At 49.3% G+C, this 22,948-nt stretch overlaps 2 protein-coding genes across 5 annotated transcripts; one reads left to right on the top strand and one right to left on the bottom strand.

The window, feature by feature from the left end:
- Positions 1–496: 496 nt before the first annotated feature.
- Positions 497–4,388, top strand: LOC122380434 (phosphopantothenoylcysteine decarboxylase-like). Of its 3 annotated transcripts, none has more exons than XM_043363586.1 (2): positions 497–602; positions 2,859–4,388. In XM_043363586.1, exon 2 carries the CDS (start codon positions 3,230–3,232, stop codon positions 3,875–3,877), a length of 648 nt encoding a protein of 215 aa, XP_043219521.1. In that variant the 5' UTR covers positions 497–602; positions 2,859–3,229; the 3' UTR covers positions 3,878–4,388. The 3 variants fall into 3 exon arrangements, with proteins under 3 accessions (XP_043219521.1, XP_043219522.1, XP_043219524.1); XM_043363587.1 differs by lacking the exon at positions 497–602 and adding an exon at positions 678–699; XM_043363589.1 differs by lacking the exon at positions 497–602 and adding an exon at positions 1,535–1,592.
- Positions 4,389–4,722: 334 nt separating this feature from the next.
- LOC122380436 (inhibitor of nuclear factor kappa-B kinase subunit epsilon-like) lies at positions 4,723–17,165 on the bottom strand. 2 transcript variants are annotated; one of them, XM_043363597.1, is made up of 15 exons: positions 17,148–17,165; positions 15,531–15,722; positions 15,142–15,282; positions 13,896–14,025; positions 13,447–13,628; positions 12,943–13,129; positions 12,449–12,530; positions 11,039–11,218; positions 9,457–9,662; positions 8,964–9,114; positions 8,535–8,751; positions 7,881–8,085; positions 7,384–7,525; positions 6,695–6,925; positions 4,723–6,332 (listed from the first exon to the last, which is right to left on the bottom strand). In XM_043363597.1, exons 2-15 carry the CDS (start codon positions 15,624–15,626, stop codon positions 6,185–6,187), a joined length of 2,298 nt encoding a protein of 765 aa, XP_043219532.1. In that variant the 5' UTR covers positions 15,627–15,722; positions 17,148–17,165; the 3' UTR covers positions 4,723–6,184. The 2 variants fall into 2 exon arrangements, with proteins under 2 accessions (XP_043219532.1, XP_043219531.1); XM_043363596.1 differs by lacking the exon at positions 17,148–17,165 and adding an exon at positions 15,882–15,995.
- Positions 17,166–22,948: the final 5,783 nt, after the last annotated feature.

Raw genomic sequence — 22,948 nt, forward strand, 5'->3', positions numbered from 1 at the left:
GCCCGATTATTACATTCAATTTCATGGAAAAATATAACACATTCAAGACTAAAAAGGCATTTTCCTGCCCAGCGTCGCCCTACCCGTTAGGATATATCACGTCCTTTATCACCGTGAGACTGCAGAATGTCTCAGTCTGTAGCTATATCTACGAGGGTACCAAACTACTGGCGGATCTAAGGGGGACATTTGGGGCAAATGCCCCCAGCCCCCCTGCAGCGCCCGAAATCGACGAAAATTTTCGTTTTTTTCGGATAAAATGAAAACTAAACAACTTTTAAAGAAAACGTATCTTTTAAACTGCACAGCAGTGCGAAAGGATTCGAAATCCGATGAGTTTTTAGAATTTGGTGAAACTTTTTTGGGGGTATAGCCCCCCGCAGCGTCCAAGACCGCCTTTTTATATCTACAAATAGGATTTGGAGGAATCTGGAGGATTTTTGTAGCTGATCTGGAGGATTACAGCCTTCCCCATCTGGCAGCACTGGCAGGGGTTGCAGGGAAGAAGTTGCAGGTTGGGAGCAAGGTTGAGAGTAGGGGAAAGTGGGTGTATTGCGCCCTCCTAACCAATTGCGCCCACCAACATTCCCACGAATTCAATGGTATGTTTATAATTTTGTGTTCGAAAACAATATTTTCACCACCTGATAGTTCATTTTATGGCCCAAGCTCTCCGACGAAGCCAATCAGCAGGGCTCAGTTACGACATCAAAGATATCAGTCGGGGGAGGTTTGGTCAATCGTTGTCATTTTTAGCACGTGCTATTTTTGTCACACGTGCTAAAAATGACAACGATTCTGCTATTTTTGACAACGATGAGGCCGATTTCACTCCTCAGCGAGGAAATGATTTTGGAAAGATAAACACTGATTTTGGAAAAGAAGTGCTGCCACCTGGTGCAAGACGAAGAATCCAGCTTTAATATGCCTGTTATTTGTATGGTAGTTTGTTTTGTGGCCTGAAGTTGGAACTTAAAATTGAAGCATCCGAAAATGATCGATATTGATCGAAAACATGATGTTGATGAAAAAAATAATATTTTAAGTTGAGAGAGGAGGCCATTTTATCCAGATGCAGTAGTTTACTTCTTGAAATTATTTTTGCTAATGACGGCTGCTAATTATCCCTCATTACATGGCAGTCGTCGTAAGCAAAAATAATTTCAAGAAGTAAACCACCGCATCTGGATAAAATGGCCTCCTCTCTCAACTTAACATATTATTTTTTTCATCAACATCATGATTTCGATCAATATCGATCATTTTCGGATGCTTCAATTTAAAGTTCCAACTTCGGGCCACAAAAAAGGGTATACTTCAACGTTGGACTACCATACAAACAACGGCCATATTAAAGCTGGTTTCTTCTTCTTGCACCAGGTGGCAGCACTTCTTTTCCAAAATCAGTGCTTGTATTTTCAAAATCGTGATTTCCTCGCTGAGGAGTGAAATCGGCTTCATCGTTGCTAAAAATAGCTGATAGCGTTGTCATTTTTAGCACATGGTTGCCAAAAATGGCATGTGCTAAAAATGACAACCATTGACCAAACCTCCCCCAACTGATATTACGGCGTTTTCTTAGCTTTTTTGCAGTATTTTGAACCGTTGGCTATAAAAATATGTGATACGTGTATGATTTTCAGAGTGATATTTAGAAAGAAAGCCCATTTTTTCATTATATTTCACTTAAACAGTAAACTTCCTTCAGCATATTTATGATAACTTCTACGCTTTTATTAAAAAGTATCTCAATTCTAATTGCGCCCATGGCAATTGCGCCATGGGGGCGCAAATAGAATAATGGTGTAGCTATTGTATCACGACAGTATGAATGCACCATTAACTGATTGCAATAAAGAAGGAGTTTAATGCCGGGCAGGGGAGCAGCCGCTGTCGCCAGTCCGCAAATTATTTCTCTCGTCAAACTTATAATGCAGCTGCCATTTAGGCTGCCAACTTGTGGTGTAATTGACAAAATACGGCATTTTCAACATGGACTCGGGCGTGAGAGGTGACAGCTATGATCAAAAAGTAAAAACTGATGTCAACAAGTTGTCGAAACGATAAAAATTAATAATTTTGAGAGAAACGATTGAAAATTTAACCATACTTTCACATATATCTAGTCGGTTACATGAAACGTTTTCGTTGCACTTTTACAAACATACGGACACATGTTAAGTTATTTAGCTGGGCAAAAACATGCGATTTATATCTACATTTATTATTTATCCAGCCTGATTAACATTGTAAATGTTTAAGTAAGCCGCAATGACATTACACTGCCGGGGTGTATGCATTCCGTCTCATTCGCTTAGCCATGTTTAAGTATAGGGCGCAATTGGATTCTAATTGCGCCATCCCCCTGGCGCAATTTACAGCAGTTGTCGGTAAATGCGCCCTTTTGCATGTTTCTGAAAAGCAGCTGTCGGAAGCAAACGAAACATTCTTAATTGATCGCGAGGCTCTTAAGTCGTAGCTAATGAGTTCCTCTTTGAAGTGGTTACCAGTGCATGCTTATATCTCCAGCAGTTTTCTTACAATTAGCGTTTTTCCTTAAGGTGGCGCAATTCACCCTCCTTCCCCTAATATGTGCGCGCCCTAACTCTTCAACAACAACAACGAGAGTAATATGTGATTATTTATCATTTTTACACTCCATTTTCTTTCATGTTTGCACTCTTGGCCTCCGTAGGGTGTTAGTATAAGGGATATCTTCAACCTTTTATAGATAGTTCAATATTTTTTTTTGAGGGATTTTGATGTTTAGTTGAATGATTTCATGAAAATATTAGGTAGGTACCCACCTGCCACAAGTAATATTGCATATAATGACAAATCATTCTGATTTTCCACAGCATGGGGTCTATGAACTTTCAGAGCAAGTTTCAGGTTGCACCACCAGACAAGGGCAGTTTTCCACTGGATCATGAAGGCGAGTGCAAGAAGTTTATGCTGAAATACATGATCTGCTTGGGCAAAAACAACAATGACAATTCGAGGTGCAGACCAGAGGCCAAAGATTACCTCGGATGCCGAATGGACCATGAGCTGATGACGCGGGAGAGCTGGAAGAAACTGGGCTTTGATGATTTGGACAGTCCTGTAAGTGACCATAAAAAGGAATAGCTGATTCTTCTCAATTGGGTTCACAAAATCCAGGGACTGGCAGACCAGCTTTATTGTGTCATTCTTGATCACCATTTGACCCAATTAGTTACCCCAGGCCATGGCAGACTGTGATCCAGAACAGTCAGGTGACTGTCACATCCTGCTCTGCTGCACTGGCAGTGTGGCCTCCTTGAAGGTTCCCGAGCTGGCTGCCCTGCTGCAGAGAGCTCCTGCCGCCGGCCGCCGCGCGGTCACTGTTCGCGTGGTGAGCACGGACGCGGCTCGTCACTTTTTCTCACCGTCCGACCTGCCGCCGGGCGTGCAGCACTACACGGACGCAGACGAGTGGTCGGCGTGGCGCGGCCGCGGCGACCCGGTGCTGCACATCGCGCTGCGCGAGTGGGCGCACCTGCTGCTGGTGGCGCCGCTGGACGCCAACTCGCTGGCCAAGCTGGCCACCGGGCTCTGCGACACGCTGGTGACGTGCGTGGCGCGCGCCTGGCCGCTGGGCCGCCGGCCGGTGCTGCTCTGCCCGGCCATGAACACGGAGATGTGGCGCCACCCGGTGACGGCGCCGCAGCTGGAGACGCTGCGCTCCTGGGGCTGCACCGTGCAGCCGCCCGTGCAGAAGACGCTGGTCTGTGGGGAGACGGGGGTGGGCGCCATGGCTCACCTGGAGGACATCCGAGACACGGCGTACCGCCTGCTGGAACAGTGGGAGAAGGGTGCCGCGGGGACGGGGGGAGACGTGACTGGGGCTCTCTGATGTCTTGGAGTGCGTCGCAGTCATTCAGAGATAGCCAGTAGTGGAGTGTGAGGTGATCGGGTGTGGTGGCGCTATATGATTATATATTGTGCTGTGTTAGTAGGATGATGTAATTGTGCATACGCCATGCGAGTGACGGCGATTGTCCTTTTTGGAAAGATCGTGTCAGCTGTTTACGGCGAGTGTGACTCCCGAGTCAGGAACTTTTTCAGACATATAACGAAAGATATACATGAGTATCGAAATGCGTTACTCTAAGGGACAGTCAAACAATAAATCAACGCGTTGTCCTGTTGTGCTGCTGCAGCATCGATCGATGATCGAATCATTGCGTCGTTGCGTTGGTTCGACCGTATACGAGCACGGTTAGGAACTGGAAGACTGCACTTCCACCGACGAGATTCATTAGGGCGATGGTGTCGTGTGAATGATTGACCTAACCATGTTGCTATCTTTTGAGTGGTTTGGCGCATGAATGAAGTGAACTTGTCAACAAAGATTTGCTAATTCTTACACGGACGGTAGTTACATTTCAGTTCGTTGACGCTACACTACACTTTTTACGTCACTGACGGATGACCACCCACTGCAGGGCTCGCGCTCGGGTAAGCTGCAGAGCGATAAAAGCCTTTCCTTAGAGCCAGTACCTTCTCGAGATATGCATCACTGCTCGAAATGTGCCGTGACTTCTACTCCCATTCTATCGGAAATGCTTAGATGGCGCAAAGGAGCAATGTCGAGTCGCAGATAAAAAGAAGCCAGCCAGCACAGTCACGTCAACAGTCAAGACCCGGGATCTGACCGCTCACAGCAGCCGCAGCCCGCAAGTAGATAAAACGAACAGCATTTAGTAGAATATGTATTCAATCTTTGTCTTTGGACTGCGGCGAATTCAACGCCCGTGCATACACACAACTATGAAGAATCTACAAGGCGACATACTTTCACTGAAAAACAGCACATGTAGCATGTGGGCTGCACTACAACCCGAACAGAAAGCATCGCGTGGCGCCGCTTCTCCATCAATCTTGGAATACGATATCATCCAATATCCAACTCGCACCCAAAAGGCTCTTGCACTCGACTAAGCAACATCACGAAAGTTATACTGAACCATAGACCACTATATATCTATATATATAGTGTATCTATATATATAGTATATATATATATATATATAGTAGTATCTATATATATATATATCTATATATATATACTATATATATAGTGGTCTATGACTGAACATGTCAGAAATCTGCCCGCCCCTCCCCAGCTTTCTCCCCTGCGGAGAGACCGAATCAACATGGGCGCCACGATTCCGGGAAGACGCGTACCCATCGCGCTACGCATTGAGCCGGGGATCTTCGATAACCACAGTAGCCGTTATTATTAGACACTTCATCAGGCCGACGTGCCACCACGCGGTGTGGCTGAAATGGGACCGCACATCACGGGATCACCCGAAAATGCAGTGATATCGTACAAGTGTAGACCACGCATTGCAACATACGACCCAGTCTCAATGCACGCATACTGGAAATAGGCAGACACTGGCTGCAGTGCTACTAAGACATCGCACATGTGAAAAATAGACAAAAGGTCGGTCGCTAATAGAAAAATATATCTAACCACCGACCTCATTTAGACGTCACGAACTACCGAAAGCATTCCCACCCCTTGCCCGATCGCACAGACAGCTGCCAAGCTGAACTAACACCGTTAGAAGGTCCCTGTACACTAGCATGGGTGAACCCCCTCTTCACTCGCTCAGCCGAGCTGGTCGTTTGTACACACCCGTCAGCTCGCCCTTTATGAACTTCCCCGAACCGCAGCCCCAGCGATGGGCCCCGGTGGACTCCACAGGCCACAGACTCCTGTCTGTCAAGTCCATTCGTTGTGAGGGTCCTTAACGAAGCATGTTGGAATGACAATCAACCACTACTTAATATTCAGTATTCACAGACCACAGTCACTACTCACTAAGAACTTCGTCCTGGGGTGACCTACCAGCCACCATCCTACAATTGCTTCTTGATATTGCTGCGAGTCCTCCCAGCAGCAGAAAACGAGGTTCCAATGTGAAATCCCCGCTGTAGAGCGCTGTGATACAAAAATCACCGATTGCTGTCAATACGGCCTCACTCAAACGTTTCCGGTACTGAACACCCTCAGCACCGTTACCCATCACAATGAACACCTCCCGGTGCAACTGCCTTGGACGGCCAGTCATTGCTCTATGATGACATCACTGTTCTATGTTGACATCACCGATCTATGATGCTATGTATCACCGATCCTATGCTGACGTCACTGCTCCATGATGACGTCGCTGTTTTGCGGCGGCAGTGATGACTGGACCACCCAGCCGACGAGGTTCTGCAGCTGGCTGACGAGCTGCTCGTTCTCCTGGAGCGCCTGCCAGATGTCCGCCTGGGCGTCCTCCAGCTCACCGAGCCTGACAGAGCGCACCGGGGCGTCACACACGTGCCTCAGCTCATGACCTGCACCTACACAATATGCACTCTCGACAAATAAGAGAGCGACAAAGATAGACTGGTGATGAGGCCCAGCCGGGCCAGCAGTCGAATGATACTAAGACTTACATTTACGTTGAAGTCAACAACGTTGAAGTTACAATTGAATGACGTATGTAATGAGCGTTGCGAGCATCACTCAAAAATACGTCTCTCAAATTACACAAACAGCTGCACCCCCCCCCCCCTAAAAGAGCTCCCCAAGCACCCTTCCCCTGCCGCTCACTCCTCGCTCACTCCCCGCCCCTTCCTCTTGACTCCCCGACCCTCCCCGTTCACTCACCCTGACGCCAGTCGCCGGCCGTCCTCTCTGAGCACCTTGGGACTGCGGGTGACGGCGGCGGCCGGCCGCGGTGGGGTGGAGCCCGACCCCCCGCCGAGCACGGGTCGCACACAGGCCGTGTAGCGGTCCTGCAGGTCGGCCAGCCGGTCCCCCAGCTCGTCCACTAACGACTCGAGTTGCACCAGGTCGGTGGCGGCGATCTCCTTCTTGATGTACTTGGTCTGCGCCGTCCTGCGGGGAGAGGAGGAGAGGTCGAGAGGGAGAGACGTTAGAGGGGGAGGTCGCTGGTAATGGCGCGGACACTGATGCGCCGTTTGGATGATGCTAATGAAGTCGAAAAAATGCATCTGAATGGAACTGGCCATGAGTGATCGACCTCCACATACTCATCAGGAGGATTTTACGGTGCTTCGAAGCCTGAGCTAAGCCAATAGTGAAAAATCCGAGACATATTCGATCGAAATGTAGCTATCGCTTGAGGGTGTGGTCTGCTAAATTGCACACCTCAGATCTCTTGTCACTAAGAGCACCGATTCGAATGATCTATCATTTCATCTGCGGCCGACACACATCCCCTAAATAATCACTCACTCTAGAGCCGGTGCTCTGATCCCTTCGTCTCCCACCCTCATCCCCTTCACCTCACACCTTAATCTTCTATCCCCACGCCCCCGCCCTGCACCACTCACTTATACCAGTCGGAGAGCAGCTCGGCCATCGAGTTGTGGGTGGGTGCCACCTCGCCGTCAAGCAGCTGCTGCAGTGACTTACTGGTGCCCGTCAGCTTTATCTTCTCCAGGTGGTGAAACTGCTCGTCGTTGTAGGTGAGTGCTGAGGGCGGAACAGGCGGAACGGTGTGAGTAAACTGGGGATCAAGACTTGCTAATCCAATGGTAAAGTGGGTGGTTACTGGTTGATCGAGTGGAGGTTGCTGATCCAATGGTAACCGTATCCGGAAAGAAAGTTGTACGCTCAAAACAGTGCAGTAGTTTGATTTATGCTACTGTGGTGCCAATCTATGCAATGTCCTGGCAAAATGTTTCGAAATGAACAGCCGAAAAGGGGACGATTGCCTGTCCATTTCATCTAGTTATCTTGAGATAAAACTGAAAAGAAAGTTGCGACTAACAATACCTGCCACCGAGTCCTGCATCTCTAACCGTCCCCCGTCCCTTCCGCCACTCACTGCGCGCCGTCCTGTCCCTCAGCAGATGCTGCCAGCTGTCCCTCAGTTTGGCGGTGAAGGTGGCGGCGCGGGCCGGCGCCGTCGCCAGCGGGGGCAGATGGGCCACCCGACCGCGCCAGTCCACCAGTAGACACGTCTCGCCGACAATCCGCCGGTGCAGCTCGGGGATGTTGGTCTCGGACAGCCCTCGCTCCCGCTCGGCCACCTGATAGAGGGAACGGAGGGGCGTTAGTTAGGGGTGACCGGTGGTAGCCGGGGGACGTGTTGTGAAGTAGAGCCAACTGCTGTGATTTGATGGAATATCAGGAGAGTATTCGACGTGTCCCTAGAAAGGTGGAAACGGAGTTATGCTCACGCAAAATACCTAAAGGTGCTTTATGTGCTCGTTCAATGATGAGCCAAAGAGCATGACCACACTCAATCCATACATTACACTCGTACACCTAAACAAATTAAGCTTGTAAATGAGATACTTTCCTTCCGTTGCATTACATAACATTCCATGAACCAACACTACTACAATGAAACAACTGAAATATACACTAGTTGGATGGACTGCACCAACAGTGCCACACGGCCCATTCGAATTCATGTGCCGTGTACCCGTTCCGTCAGCCGGTAATGGACGGTGCCGCTCTGTGCCGCGTCACTGACCGTCTCCAGGGTCTGCTCCAGACGCTGCAGCGGCTCAGACAGCTGCGACAGCGCGTCGGCCGCCGGCCGGTGGCCGTCCTGGTGGCGGCCCAGCAGAGCGGCACTCGTCTGCTGCGAGGTGGCCAGAAGGGACCACTGGCGGCGCAGCGTGTCGCTCAGGTGCTGACACGACTCCAGGCTCTCCTTGAGACGAGTCAGCTCCGTCTTCAGCACAGAACTGAGGACGGAAAACGGAGCGGGGGAGGTGAATAAAGCTGATGGGGTTCTGCGAAGACTGACTGAGCAATGAGCATGTCCGTCATCAGCAATCTGCGATAAATGTGCAAAGAAAACGTCGTGCTTGATGACGGATCCTCCACTTTAAATAAAAATCACACATGAAGCCAGCCAAGCAAGGTTAACTAGGCGAGATGAAATAGCAGTACTCACGTGAACATGCTGACGGCGTACTCCATCAGGGAGCAGGAGAGGCTGTAGTTGGTGACGCGCCGCTTGAACTCGTAGCCGACGTTGCAGGCCATCTTGGCCAGGATCGCGTCGTTCTCCACACTCAGCGTGGAGGGAATCGTCGGAAACTTGGCTGCGGAGCACGGACGAGCGATGTAAAAAACGACGTTGTTATTAATCTCGGTTAAATCAAACGGGGGTAAGCAAGGGTCGGCTCTACGCATTCTACATCTAGAAATGAAGAAAAGGCAAGACATGACACATAGCAAACACCAATGACTCATTCTAACTTTGTTGGACAAGCAATGACCATAACTCATTTCTAATAACCAAACCAATCACTGCCCAGAGACGCCGTGTCTATATTTTCGCCAAGTCTATCCGGCATCCAAAGCACGGACCAGTCTACCGCAGTTCCATCACGAATAATCCTCCCATGACACAGACGCCGCCGTCGCGGCGCCCGGCTACTCACGCAGCGGGACCGGCCGGCACGGCGTCACGTCATTATTATGCTTGTCGAACAGCACGAGCGGCTGGTCGGCGGCGATCTCCGGGTAGCGGGAGACGGTCGTGTCGGCGGCCACCACCTCCAGTAGCGGCTGGCCAGAGAGCAGCAGCAGCTGGCCCGTCGGACTGATACCCGTCTGAGTGGTGATGGCTGACTGCAGCGACTCGTAGCTGCGGTGCACGGAGGGAGGGACGCGGTAGGAGGTCAGTACAGGGAGTCAGTGGCTCAGCTGGGATAGCAGTCGTGGGCGATACTGTGACCACTGACCAGTCGAAACAACAGGCAGGAGGCTACAAAATCAACAGACAGTTAACCCTCGCCGGCCGAGGGGGGGGGGGGGGCGGGTGCCGCCCCCCCCCCCATAGGGTTTTTTCGCGATAGCTCCGAACACGCTGGCGATAGAGAGCTGAAACTTGGCATACCTGACCTTTGATCCAAGCCGGATCTTTTGACACCAACCGCATTTTTGGGTCAGGTCAGGTCACTGACCTATGACGTCATAAGTGAACCTCTGCACGGTCTTCAGATGTCGCAACTTCGCAACGCCCTCACTGCCAGAGGAGATGTCACAGGGAAATGAAACTTGCAGGATCTAGTATCCATTATGAGTCCCACAACTTGTATATCTCGGATTTTTCCTAAAGGTCATATGAGGTCAGGTCATTTTCGTGACCTCACCATTATAAGTCAATGGGGAAAAATTCAAACTGCTATTCTGGCGCCGGGAACGATCTCTAACTATCTCAAGCACACAGAATCGTGATTTGATGCACTCCTTGCAAGGTTAGATGCGTCACTTTTGCAATGTTGACCTTGCGTGACGTCATTTATGACGTCATCAAGGTCAAATTAGTTTTTCGTCAATAACTCTTGATCAAATTGAGCTAGCGGGTCGGGAAAGGCACCAATGGACTCAGGAAGGGCTGCCGAATCGAATGATATGCGACATGACCTCTTTCAACCAACTTCGTGACCTGGGGGTGCTGACCTGACCTTGACCTGAGGTCAACACCCCAAGTTGACCTGACCCGGACAAAAAGTATATCATTCGACGCGCCTGAGCGAGGCGAACACGATGCTGCCAAAATCGGCGCTCTGCGGCCGTTTTTTGCGAAGTTATTCACCAAAAACTGAACCGTACCCTGGGGCACTTGACCTGACCTCAGAGGTCACCGGTTGACCTAGGACCTTAAAATCGGGTACCAATCTCTGCGTCTCGTAACGGCGCACACGCTCGTTTTTTCCGCGACGCGCTAGCTCCACCAGGGGCGAAACGGCGAGGGGGGGGTCGTACCCGCCCCCCCCCCCTCGGCCGGCGCGTATGTAGAAAACCAATAGGTCCGGCGAGGGTTAAGCGACGGATGAGAAAGGGTGGTTTTAAGTCACAAATTCAACTGATAATAATTTACCTTCTAAATTTCCAAGGAAGTTCTGAGCACACTGCATTAAAAACAACAACTACTCCGCCTCAGTAAACTGTCATTAGTGGGCTTCAGCGAAGAAAGACAGCAGCGACAGTGGCAGGCACCCCGATCCGGTCTCCCACCTGTCGTCCCTGTGCAGGTAGAGTCGCAGGTGCTGCAGCTGGTTCACGTGGAACACGGGCACGCAGCGGCGCGACGTCATGGCCGTCACCTCGTCGAAGAACTTGTCGAACGTCCACATGACCTGCTGGTCCACCTCCAGCAGGCCGGCCAGCAGCGGCGTCACCAGGCTCTTGGCGCCGCTGCAGGGGATGGGGAAGACGTTATGGACGGATACAGCACGGGTGTCAGAAGTCACGAGGGGGTATTTATAAGCAAGCCCTGTCAACCCAGGTCACCCCACATAGGTAGCGCTGAATGATTGCGAAAAGGTGATCATATGACATCGTACGAAGCTGCAGCACAAATTCGTACAATTTAAAGAAAACATCGGGGTCCATCACTGCATAAATTATACACGTAAAATCGTGAGGTGTTCAAAATAAGAAGCAGCACGATAAGAACTCAGCATGACCTGAAGCTTGCCATAAAAATCGGAACAAACAATAGTGCAAAGTTCAGATAAGGTGCATGCACATCCTGACGTTCTATCAGATTAGGCTGTGCTGCTCGCGTTAGGCACAGTAAGCGCGAATCGATCGCTGAGCCGTCTTGCAAAGCCACCCGTTAACCTGTTTACCTGTTACCCCCTCAACATCAATAGAACTAAAACGGGAGGATGACTTTTGGGATGCGATAATGCATTGAGACCCCGAGTAGGTACTCTCATTATCTGTTTGTGCGCCCGAACACTGAGACAGCATTGACATTATCAGCTAGCATTGCGTCTTTGTGAAGGTCGGACTGAACGAAAGGTGTCAGTGGAAATGCACGTGGGCGAGCTAAGAGCTCAGACACAAGTCACCGTTGAAGGTTATCGGGGTTATAAAGTATGAACAGGCGTAGAATGGCCAGCCAGTGTGACAGAAGTTCAATGTCAGATGTGACATGACGATGCTGAGCCTGGCAAACAAAAACAAAACATAGGCGACAATTGGACACCCCAATTTGGCCCGGCACAGAGAACGGCTGTTATGTAGATTACGACCTTTAAATGTCATCAGCAATATCCGAGCGTTTCCTGTGCAGAAATGGACCTGCACAGTCCGTTGATGGTAAATGCAATAAACGTTCATTCATGTTCATGGCAGTCCTATGAACAAGACAAAAGTTTTCTGCATTTGCTAAGTAGATTCTACAATGCGGTCCCGCTGCCGCAGTAGCCAATTTGTAGAGCGCTGACAGCGATTATAATTTGCACAAGTCATAAATGTCCCCGCTGCTGATTGCCGAGACGCCCCGGCCGTGCAGCGAGGGACGTGGGCGGTCCCGACTCCAGAGCGCCACCACAGGCACTACCTGTGAGTTGGAACTCGGCTAGAGCTAGTGTAACTCGGTTAGAGCTGGAGCTCACTCTGAGAGCCAGAACTCACAGTGAAAGCTGGCAGGTGTCGGGCAGCTTCTCACCCCACTCGATTTCGCCACCCTCCGCCGACTGAATACCGGAGATTATCCCTGAAACGACGACGGAACAGGCGGTAATACCACGACGGTCAATAATGGATTTCGGCCTCGCTCCTTTCAGCAAAATTGGGCAGCGTGTCGAACACAAGCTGGACGCATTACGAAGACACGAAAGACATGTTATCCTTTTTTATAACAGGTCGTTTCGATGTCTACCAGTATGTCACGTATCGCTGTTTATTAATTCCATTTGTTACTCCCGTAGTGCACAGTTCGCTGCAACACGTGACTACAACAGTCAACCAACACTGACCCTAGACAGGCTCAATAAAAACAGAATATAAGATACAAAAGTCAGATGCACAAATTGTGTCCAGAGACACGCTATCTGTCCTCCAAGCAAGCATAAGCGCAATAAAAGCCGGACCATCGTCAATAAAATTGTACGTCACGTCACTCATACCTGGCTTTTTCTTGGTGGTGATGACGTGCATGGTCTCCTTGTTTTTGCGTCCACCGAACGGCCGGAACGGCAGTTGCCCGGTGGCCACGTGGTAGAGCGTCACGCCGATCGACCACAGGTCCACGGTGGCGCGGAACGTCTTGCCGGCCGACTTCCGCAGCACGGCGCGCTCGTACATGTCCGGGTGCTGCACGGGTCAGAGGTCAGCAGGGGTCACTGGAGGACAGCAGGGGTCGCCAAAGGGAAAGGCGGGAGGTGCGGGTCCGGGTCAGCCTGCCTGCAGCACGCAACATGAAAACATAGCGAGGTGAATAATAGTCGTGTGCTGTTACTTACCATTGTACTTGAACGCCAAGGTTTTTAGATCGCAACGCCAAATCTTCACTAAGCTGCCATCATACAGCCAGTCCATTTCCCGCTCTCAGGCACACAGAAGTGACTGCCATCCACCTGACCAGCTACTCCTTAGTGCTCCCGCTCCCTAGCATGCCCCCACCCACTGACCAGGTACTCCTCGGTGCCGTAGAGCGACATGAACTGCTGGTCGTCGTCCAGCTCCCGCGCCGCCCCGAAGTCGGTCAGCTTGTAGATGGTCGAGCCGTCGATGTCGATGTACTTCATAATGTTGCCCGGCTTCAGGTCACGGTGCACCAGGTTCAGGTCCCGCAGATGTTTCATGCCGTCAGCTGACGGCAGCGTCAGACACATAACGTCATAAAAGGACCGATGGGGTAACACGGACGCGAACATCAGTTGTCGTCGGGAAATGATGGAAACAACCGGCGGGAATGACGGAAACAGCGCATGATAAACAATAACATTCAGTGGCAACAAAAGCATGTAATACATAGGACGTATTGTGTAATAATCATTTATAAAAATGGCAGCAGATACAAAGTTGTGCTAAAAAACTGAAGAAATAAAATATGGAAGCCATCCCCACAATCACTTACACAGATGACGAAGCACCAGGAAGAATTCCTTTTCATCAAGCCCGTAAGCATTCTCGGGGTCATCTAACATGTTGAAAAGACTGCCTCCTGTACACAGCTCCATGACAATCACCTTTCCACGGCCCTCTTGCTGAAAACGACGGAAGTGAGTGGTCAGAAATACAATTAGGCTACTGTGACAGACAAATAGTTCAAAACACCAACAAAATATGGGTTGGGATCAGTGCTTTCTTCTGATGGATGTGAGTATGTGGAAAAACTTGGAATCAATATGTGTAGGTTGCAAAAAAGGCATGTGAAATTGCTTGTAAGATTTGAGAATGCAACTCTTCGTGATAGTTATTTCCCCCAAACTGGCATCACATACGAGTACACCCAGAGTGCAAAACGTGGCAGGTTTCGACGAGATCTCGAGCGTGCACGGGGCCTCCGCTAGCCTTACTCAGGCGTGCATTACAAATCTCAGGCGTGCAAGGCATGGCCCAGGCGCGCAGCGTGCAATAACGAATCAGGACGTACATGCCTGGAGAGCTCTCACTCGAAGCTTGCTTATGAAACAAACGCAAAATGCGCCGATGGACGTCTATGCATAGGTATTTGTGATAGTGCTCAGCGCTATTCATTGGGATTAAATGTGCCAATGTGACAGATCACTACAATAGGTTGGATGTGGGTCAGTTCAGATCAACCAGCATTTGTCCCACCAGTTGTTCTTGGCCAGTATTTACCAATGATGATTTGTCCCTCACATGTTATGTAGTTTCTAAAAGCACTTCCCAATTCCTCAAATAATTGCTAAAAATTTTAGCGGCTCCGAAAACTAATCAAATAGTTAAGCATTAAAGATAAAAAAGTAAACCGAGGTCACTAAGTGCCAGCCGACTCCGAGTCAGTCAGACGCATTGGAACCCCGCCCCCGATATGAGTGTGATGGTTAGGTAATCTAGGAAAGACATCACTGACTGAATTTCAGTCAGAGATGTGTCGCTGGCTGAGACTTTCAATGAGTCTGAGGCGTCTGGTAAGTCTCGCTACGATGTACAATATTGTTGTGCTTGTGCGGGGCATGTAAGCTTGAATGTGAAACGCTGTGCGCAAGGCATGCAAATTAAGGACACTGGCGTGCACTCCTACTTGCCAGGTGTGCACTCCCATCGAACTGGTCGCACCTCTGGCGTGCACATGCCACTTTGCAGTCTGGACGTACACCAGGCAGTACCAACTGACACTGTCTGGCCTGACTCACCTCCTCCTCAATGGCCAGCAGTTTGACAATGTTCTTGTGGTTGACCTTCTTGAGGACGTCAAACTCGCGCATCTGCACCTCATGCGGCCGCATGTGGCTGAGTTGGTTGAACGTTTTGACTGCCACCGGTTCACCATTTTGCTGTCAACAGTGATGCATATCTCAACACTGGCTTATGACTAAATATGAGTAACACCCACCATAAGACCCACCAGAACCCCTTCCATGTTTTTCCTTGAATCAAGACTTTTTGTTACCTTCTCTCAAGTGGAGCTAAGCTGCGGTCTGCACTAGTTACATAAAGCATGCACAATCTGTACATGTTGCATGAAGAGCATCAAAAGTCATATCACAATCAGTGTATGCACTGCTGACAGCACAGCACCCACCTTGTTGACACCCTGGAATACTGCCCCAGTGGCACCCTTGCCCAGAACACTGGTCGTGCACCACACATAGTTCTGAGAGCCTCGCAGGAACGTCATCCCAGCAGTCTGAAGATGAGCTGAGTGGAGAGCAGCACTTCAGCTGCAGCTGGGTCGAAGGGGCCAGTGGTCTACTCAGCAAGAATCATGCCAGACCTGAAAAGTGATGACAAAAGTGCTGAACACAGGCTCAGACTAAGAAGTTAAAGGCTTAGTCAAGGTTGGATCAGCAGACTGCAATAGCATGCAAGGTTCATCTGGACATATTATTCACAGTTTGACTGCTTTTCCTTTCTTTATAAATTTAATCTTAACCTTTTGTATGGAAGGAGTGGCAAGGACAGTCGACAGAGCCCCCGCTAAGCAAAGCCTGTTGCGTTGGCCATCCCTACGCTCCACCGTCTGATCTCGGCTCTCGCAATTCCTGTTCTATGGCAGAATTTGGAGTCAAAAGTTTAACATGTGCACATGGCTGCACACGGCCGCCCGGCCGGTCACTGTCCCACTCCCCTCACCGACTTCGCCTGCTACGGCCTGACAGTCTGTTATAACCGAGAACACGTGCTCTCCATGCCGCAGGAGGAGTCCAACGCTCTACCGAATACCGACTGAGCTACGGGACAGGCTATGGATCCGGACTGTTGAATGAGGACTTAGCAGTAGCATCCTCATTTCAAACTCTAATTACTGATTACGGAGCGAGCGAAGCAAGCGGAGTCTTACGTAGAATAACGGAAATTTCTGAGTATGAGCGGCCGGCCGGCCGGCCGTGCGGACGCTTTTGCGAGGCTTATATCTCAGCAACCACTTGACCGATTTACATGCGGTAATTTTTGTAGGGTAGCTTCATTCCTTCTACCAAGTATTGGACTATTCCCGATGCATGTGGGTGACCCCTTATGCACGTGCCACGTGCAAAACGAAGAGGTGTCACTTTTGTAATTGTTGCAATATCTCGGTAACTACTTGGTCGATTGCGCTGAAAGTTGGCATGTAGGTAGGTACCCACTAGGCACTGCATATCCATGTGCCAGAATTGGGGTGCTGCTGCACATGCGCACGTGCAGGGGTCGTTTCCAGATCTCGAGAACGGCTGGACCGATGGCCCTCAAATTTGGTACACGGTTAGGGACCAGTTAGTAGGGTGCCGTGCACAAGTCAGTTGGGACCCATTTTGCATGTGCGCAAGTGCAGGGTGCCGCTCCCAGATCTCGAGAACGGCTGGGCCGATTGTGCCCAAATTTGGCATATCACTAGAAACCGGTCAGTAGGGTGCCGTGCACAAGTCAGTTGGAGGTACCCCCTCAAAATTTCGCACGTGCAAGAGTCACCCCCTCGCTCGCTCCGTTAGTCGCCCCAAAAGGCGCTATACTGGTGTTAACACTTTGACCTTGCACTCTTGCTACTCGGGCTCAAGCTCAGGCTGAAAGCTAATTTCATGCACCGTCCAAGTTGGAAGTTTTTGTTCTGATGATTGACTTATCATTTATGAGCAATAGCCAACAACTTTTAACCTTTGATTGAGCGGATAATAACATCAAAAACAAAAATAAGCAAGAATAATCGATGAAAATTACACACATTTTCCTTGAAGAAAAAAATATACAAAGTATGAGGCATAAGTGACGCATAACAAAAGCAGACACAATACGAAAGCTAAAACACAGACAAAAATTATATTGCCTCAAAAGACACCACAAGCAAATAAAATGAGTGGTAACCGTTAGTTTCAAAGCGTATTGATTCGGTTTGAACAATAAGCCATTGTTTTGTTTTGATTACTATCTGACATTCAAATAAACATTTTTGTACAGCAAAATGGAGAACTTAAGGAACAAAATGCCTGACATTATTTGGACCCTTTGCTGTTTAAATTGAAATAGAATGCCGGCTGCGGGCTGAAACGGTTGATTTGAGTAAGAAAGTTGAATAATGATTGAAAACTGAAAAGCGTTTTTGAACTGGAAATTAGGTAGGTTAGGTAACCGTAGGTCAACTATTAAACTATTTATAAAAGTCAACTATTTATAAAAGCCCGAGCGCTGCAGAATATGCAAACAGCAGCGTTCAAGAAGAGGGCGTCGTAAAAAAAAACGAATAGGACAATATAGCTATGAATAGGACCAAGGCAGAGTCAAGGCTTCATAACGACTGTCGACTATAGTCGTACTCAAACGCCTACATGAAGGTGAAGGTGGTGGGGTTTAATATATCCTTAGTTGATGTAGGTACTAGATACGTATATCGTAAAACGGTACCTTCAAGGTTATGCTTGGAGAAGCCCATTGATTTTGTCCTGTTCAGTGAATTCACACCCTGTTCGGACTGACGGTCGCTCCAACCAAATGGGAAGATACCTATTTAGTGGAAGAAAGACACGTACGTATGAACATTAGTGCGACTAGCACTCATATCCAATTACATTGCCGCCATCTCACTAATTTCCTTTACAGGGCTGGTATCCAGTTTAGTGCCGTCATAGGCGCGGGAGCCAGGGGGGCAGTGGGGCAGCTTGCCCCCCCAACTCTGGGGCCGTGGGGGCGGTGCCCCCACAGCTTTGAGACGGAATACCACATTTTTTTGCAAATGTTTTCTTTTTTGTTGAAAAAGCCGAGGGATGAAAAACAAGTGGCCTAAAACCGGTGAGAAAACTAGATTTGGGGGTACCCTAGGTTGATCTCTATTATGGTGTGCACCCCCAGTCGGAAAGTAGTTCCCGCGCCCCTGAGTGCCGTGCCCGATTCCGTGAACCACTCCGGTCCCATCCACCGCCCTGCGCCATGCACTATGCAGTGGGTGGGCCAGAGGTGTCGGACAGTGACAGGAGCCTGGCGACCGGGGAGCGACTGCGCCACATTGCCGGCTATTTCTGCCGTCACCACTCCGCAGAGGTGCCGGCTGACAGCAGCCGCGCGCCTGCAGACCGCCAACTGACACCAGCCCGGCGTCTGCCGAGTGTCGGAACAATGTCGGCTCGACGGACCGACCCAATTACCGGGCGGTCAGCGGCCGGTCGGACGCCGTCACCCGGCCGTCCGACCGGCGTCCCCGAGCGCCGCCGAGTCGACCTAATCCCCGAACTTTGCCGCCGAGAGTGAGCTGCAGTGGCGCCGGAACTGTCACAGAGTGATGCGTCGGTCAGATGTCCTGATATCTCCCTCATGATCCGCCCGCTTCAGCCGAGATATCGGCCTTGTGAGAGGAACTAACGCTTCCGCCGGAATCTGCATTGACTGGTCGACCCGTCCTCAGCCAAAAGTCGAAGGCCAGCGCGCGCGGATACACTTCGGTGGTATTTCAATTTACCACACGGCTATAAATCCACCGCGATGGTCGGTTCACGCGGTAGTAAAGACCGGCCAGCATTCCGAACGCCAGCGGTTTGTGTTTTTACTGAAAAGGGCACCACTCTGCAGTGGAACCGGACGTTTGATGTCCGCTCTCCGTACCACTGCAGAGTGGTGCGGAGAGCGGACATCAAACGTCCGGTTCCACTGCAGAGTGGTGCCCTGCAGTGGAACCGGACTGCAGTGGAACCACTCTGCAGTGGAACCGGACGTTTGATGTCCGGTTCTGCAGTGGAACCGGACGTTTGATGTCCGCTCTCCGTACCAGCTCGCTTCTCGGTCGGGCCGGAAGTGGGAAGTCATAGTGCCGCCCCCGCAGATCCACCTACCGGTAGCGCGCCCCTGAGGACCATGGGCAGACGACACCGCTGATGAGCTCGGCTGCCACTTCCGCACAGTGGACCAGCCTCCAGCCATACGTCGGGCTCAGGTGGCGAGCCGGTGAGAACTGACGGATGTCACACGCACAATGGGTAGATACGGTACAAACTACAGAACGGCATTGTGAATAGATTTGAATGGAGTGGTGAAATGTGGAGGGACGATTTTTATTATATTTATGGTGCGACCTGAGCAGAAATATACCGTTATTATTATTGCATTAGGTATATAATTAATGTGGGCTTGGAGAAGCCACTTGCTTGACCTTTCTGAGTTCATATCTACATAAGTACTATTTAACTGTGTTATGAAACGTCGCTATACCTAAACAATTGACGTGCTTTTTACGTTCTCATCTCTGTTTTTCTTTCCATCCAGAGATAACTGGCGTTTTTCCAGCATACTCCGCTTCCCGCTGGCACCTCAAAGTCAGCCCGGCCGCTGGCCCGGAATATTAGCCGGATCGTCTTCGGTTCAGCTGCAGCGGCCGTCTCGCTGCAGTTGCCGTATACATTGAAGTTCGTAGCGATAAGAAATGCTTTTTATTTCGATAACGACTCTGCCGACTTCTCTGCAGCTTTGTTTGCAGGCAATGGGCATCGAGCTTAAAATGTATAGAGGGTCGCTTGAAAAAGAATTCAATTTATCATCATCCGCTAAACGGTCCGTTATTTAGAATGCTTGAAGAAAGGTAAAATTACAGCGCCGACGTAGTGCCATCAGCAAACAACACTGAAAATCAACACAAAGTACCTACATTGTGTGAGATTTTACACCATCACCACAGCCGGAATCCTCAACCCATTTCTGTCCACCGAGAAAATAGAGGTCTCCAGCTCGTCTGTGTTTTGCGCCACGTCCCGGCCGTCTCCTCTCCGGCGCACCACCACCCGCTCCCAGCGGGGGCTCCGGTAGATCCCAATTAGCATGTTTTCCGCCGCGGCGGCGTCCCACAGACCACACGCGATAAGGTGGGACACGTTTTACATGTGAAGATACCGAGCAGGGCTCCGCCCACCACTGGGGCGAACCGGAGGTCGTCTTACGACCCGCAGCGATCCGGGTCGTTAATCACCCTGAGATCGCTGGACGCTGGACAAGAGCGAACTGTTGAGGTAGACTTCAAAGACTTGCCATTCATAAAGGTAAAAACCTGAACCTTTCGCTCGTAAAAAGTTTGACCTTTCGACCGAAGTAATTCAAGCAGCACTCGACGCACAAACCAGCGAACTATGAATACTTGATCACTCAAGACCTTGTTAATCTGAGATTGCAAGCAACTTATAACTGCGTTAACTTCGCGGATCAATCTATACAGTTCCGTCTTTTTACCAATCAGCCTTGTTAGCGCAACGGTTTCTCTTGCAATTAATATCGGAGGATATGATAAAAATTGAAGTGGAATTGTGGTATTTACTTAGGTTAATTTGATAATAAAATTAATTGCAATTTGATTTATGCACGTCTGGCCTTTCCGATTTATTCCACAGCCCACATGGCACTCGCAGGTCGTGACTCGGCAATAACCATTATAATAGCGAGTTCGTGGAAGCACGAGGTAACAATGGAATTGGAAGCCTATTTGTCCATAACTGGAGTTTCTCTGCATGAAGTTTCTGTCTTCCCGGGAAGTTCTCAAGTGGTGTGAAAGTTATCCTCAGTCGGTGACCGTAGTGACTAATGCATATGAGCGGGGCTGCATAAGGCTGACGAAATTAAGCTTGACAAGCCATGAATTACGAGATTATCAGACTCATTTAACTTGATGAGTTCTGGAGCACACCAGAGGGAGATTCAGAGCTTATATGTCAACGAGGTGCTTCTATATCTCAAAGTGACCTAACCCAGGACCAATGATTTAGTTCGATTTCGTCGCAGTTATCGCTACTGCGTGCCACATATATCATTCACATCTTGACTTACATAGTTGTTGGGTTGTATCGATTTTACTTCTGAAGGTACTAATATTACCTAACCAGCCGTTTGCCTGCTGTTTGCGGTGCATTGGTGTCCTCCACATGATTTCGTCCTTGTTGCTGCTGTTTTTGGTCTAATGAAACTATTATAAAGCCATACGATATGATGCTACAGGGAAATATTTTTAGGGCTGACTCGACGACCAACTGATATGCCGCAGCGAGCTCGTCCAGTTAGGCATGCCTCGCAGCGGGTGAGGCTAACCGGGCGCTTAAAGGGTCAGCCCAGATGGGTAGGGCATGCTGCTGCTCTCCGGTTGGCTGGATCTGGAGTGATGGAATTATAATTGTCAGTTGATTGGGTATGCTCTATTGACTAGTGACCGTCTGCCCGAAGCATTGGGAAGGAATAAGAATGATCGAGTGTGAGAATGGACTAACCCTGAGAATAAGCAGAATGGTTGACCTTCAGTCATTAATTTGTATACGTAATTAAAAACGACACGGGACTTATTCAGCCTGAGACAGTCCCTCAACACTCTATGTAAAGGGCCCGGTCAGATCGGACTCAGCACTGGCCAATGCTGTTGGAAGCGCACACGGATCTAGCGGTGCAGCGTTAGAGGTTGTCTATTGCATTACCCTTTTCTACACGGGCACCCGCCGCTGACCACAGATCAATATGCAGCTGGTAGGTGTGAGTGTCCATCCAGGCGTTATGGGGGTAATGAACAGCTCGCCAGACACGTCTCGTCTCTATACGTGAGAGCAGAAAACGGTCCTGAGGCCAGTTTCACCAATAAAAAACAGACGGCTGCGATTATTTTTTGACAAAACGATAGTCTCAAAATGTCATTTACTGCTAAAAATTCTAATTGCTGACTTGAAAAATGTAATAACGTAGCTTCCAAGTGCTTTAATATTTGGTCAGCAACTACTTTTTCCACCGGTAAATAGGATTTATAGACTATCGTTTTGTCAAAAAATAATCGCAGCCATCTGTTTTTTATTGGTGAAACTGGCCTCAGGTCTTCAGAAACGGTGGAAGGTGAGCGACTGACCACCGAAGACTAAACTCGAAAAATGGGCATATAACTCGATCATGCGTGATAACTTTTTTATTTCCAGATGACGCGGAAGTAGGTACCTATGTAGGTACAGTCCACAGCAAAAGTAATGTGGGGTTTCAGTCATGGGTATGTTCTGCTTCTGAAGCTTAGGAACGATTAGCCAGACTACAATGAAACTTTGAATGTAGCTTATATGTATCGTCACCCTTGCAGCTGCAACTTTAGCTATTGACATCTTCTTTCCGATCACTCCGCATTAAACAATCGCCAGTCAAAGCCAACCGTTGAGATTGGTAAAACCCTACATTACTTTAGCGGTGGGCTGTACCTAGTTAGTCTACTGTATACCTTACTGTATTGCTGCGCAGACATGCTTGCTATTTGTTTTTGCAACTGCATTTTGAGTTCGGTATCTTGACATATTTTTGTGTTGGATGTGAGAAATGCATACCAATCCAATAAGTCAATGTTGCTTGTGAGTTATGGTCATGAAGACCACGAATCATTTTTTGCAGCCTTAGCTCCCAAATAGAACCTCGGACGTATTCAATGGTAGGTAAGTGTATCTGTGGCACCTTTCAAATGAAAACATGCACTCAGCGAAAAAAAAAAAAAAACCAAATTCCTGGACATCGTGCAAAGTGCAGGGTACCACAAGGCGCTTCGCC

Source organism: Amphibalanus amphitrite, unplaced genomic scaffold, assembly GCF_019059575.1.
Source record: "Amphibalanus amphitrite isolate SeventyFive unplaced genomic scaffold, NRLGWU_Aamphi_draft 000098F_arrow, whole genome shotgun sequence".
Classification (NCBI taxonomy): domain Eukaryota; kingdom Metazoa; phylum Arthropoda; class Thecostraca; order Balanomorpha; family Balanidae; genus Amphibalanus; species Amphibalanus amphitrite.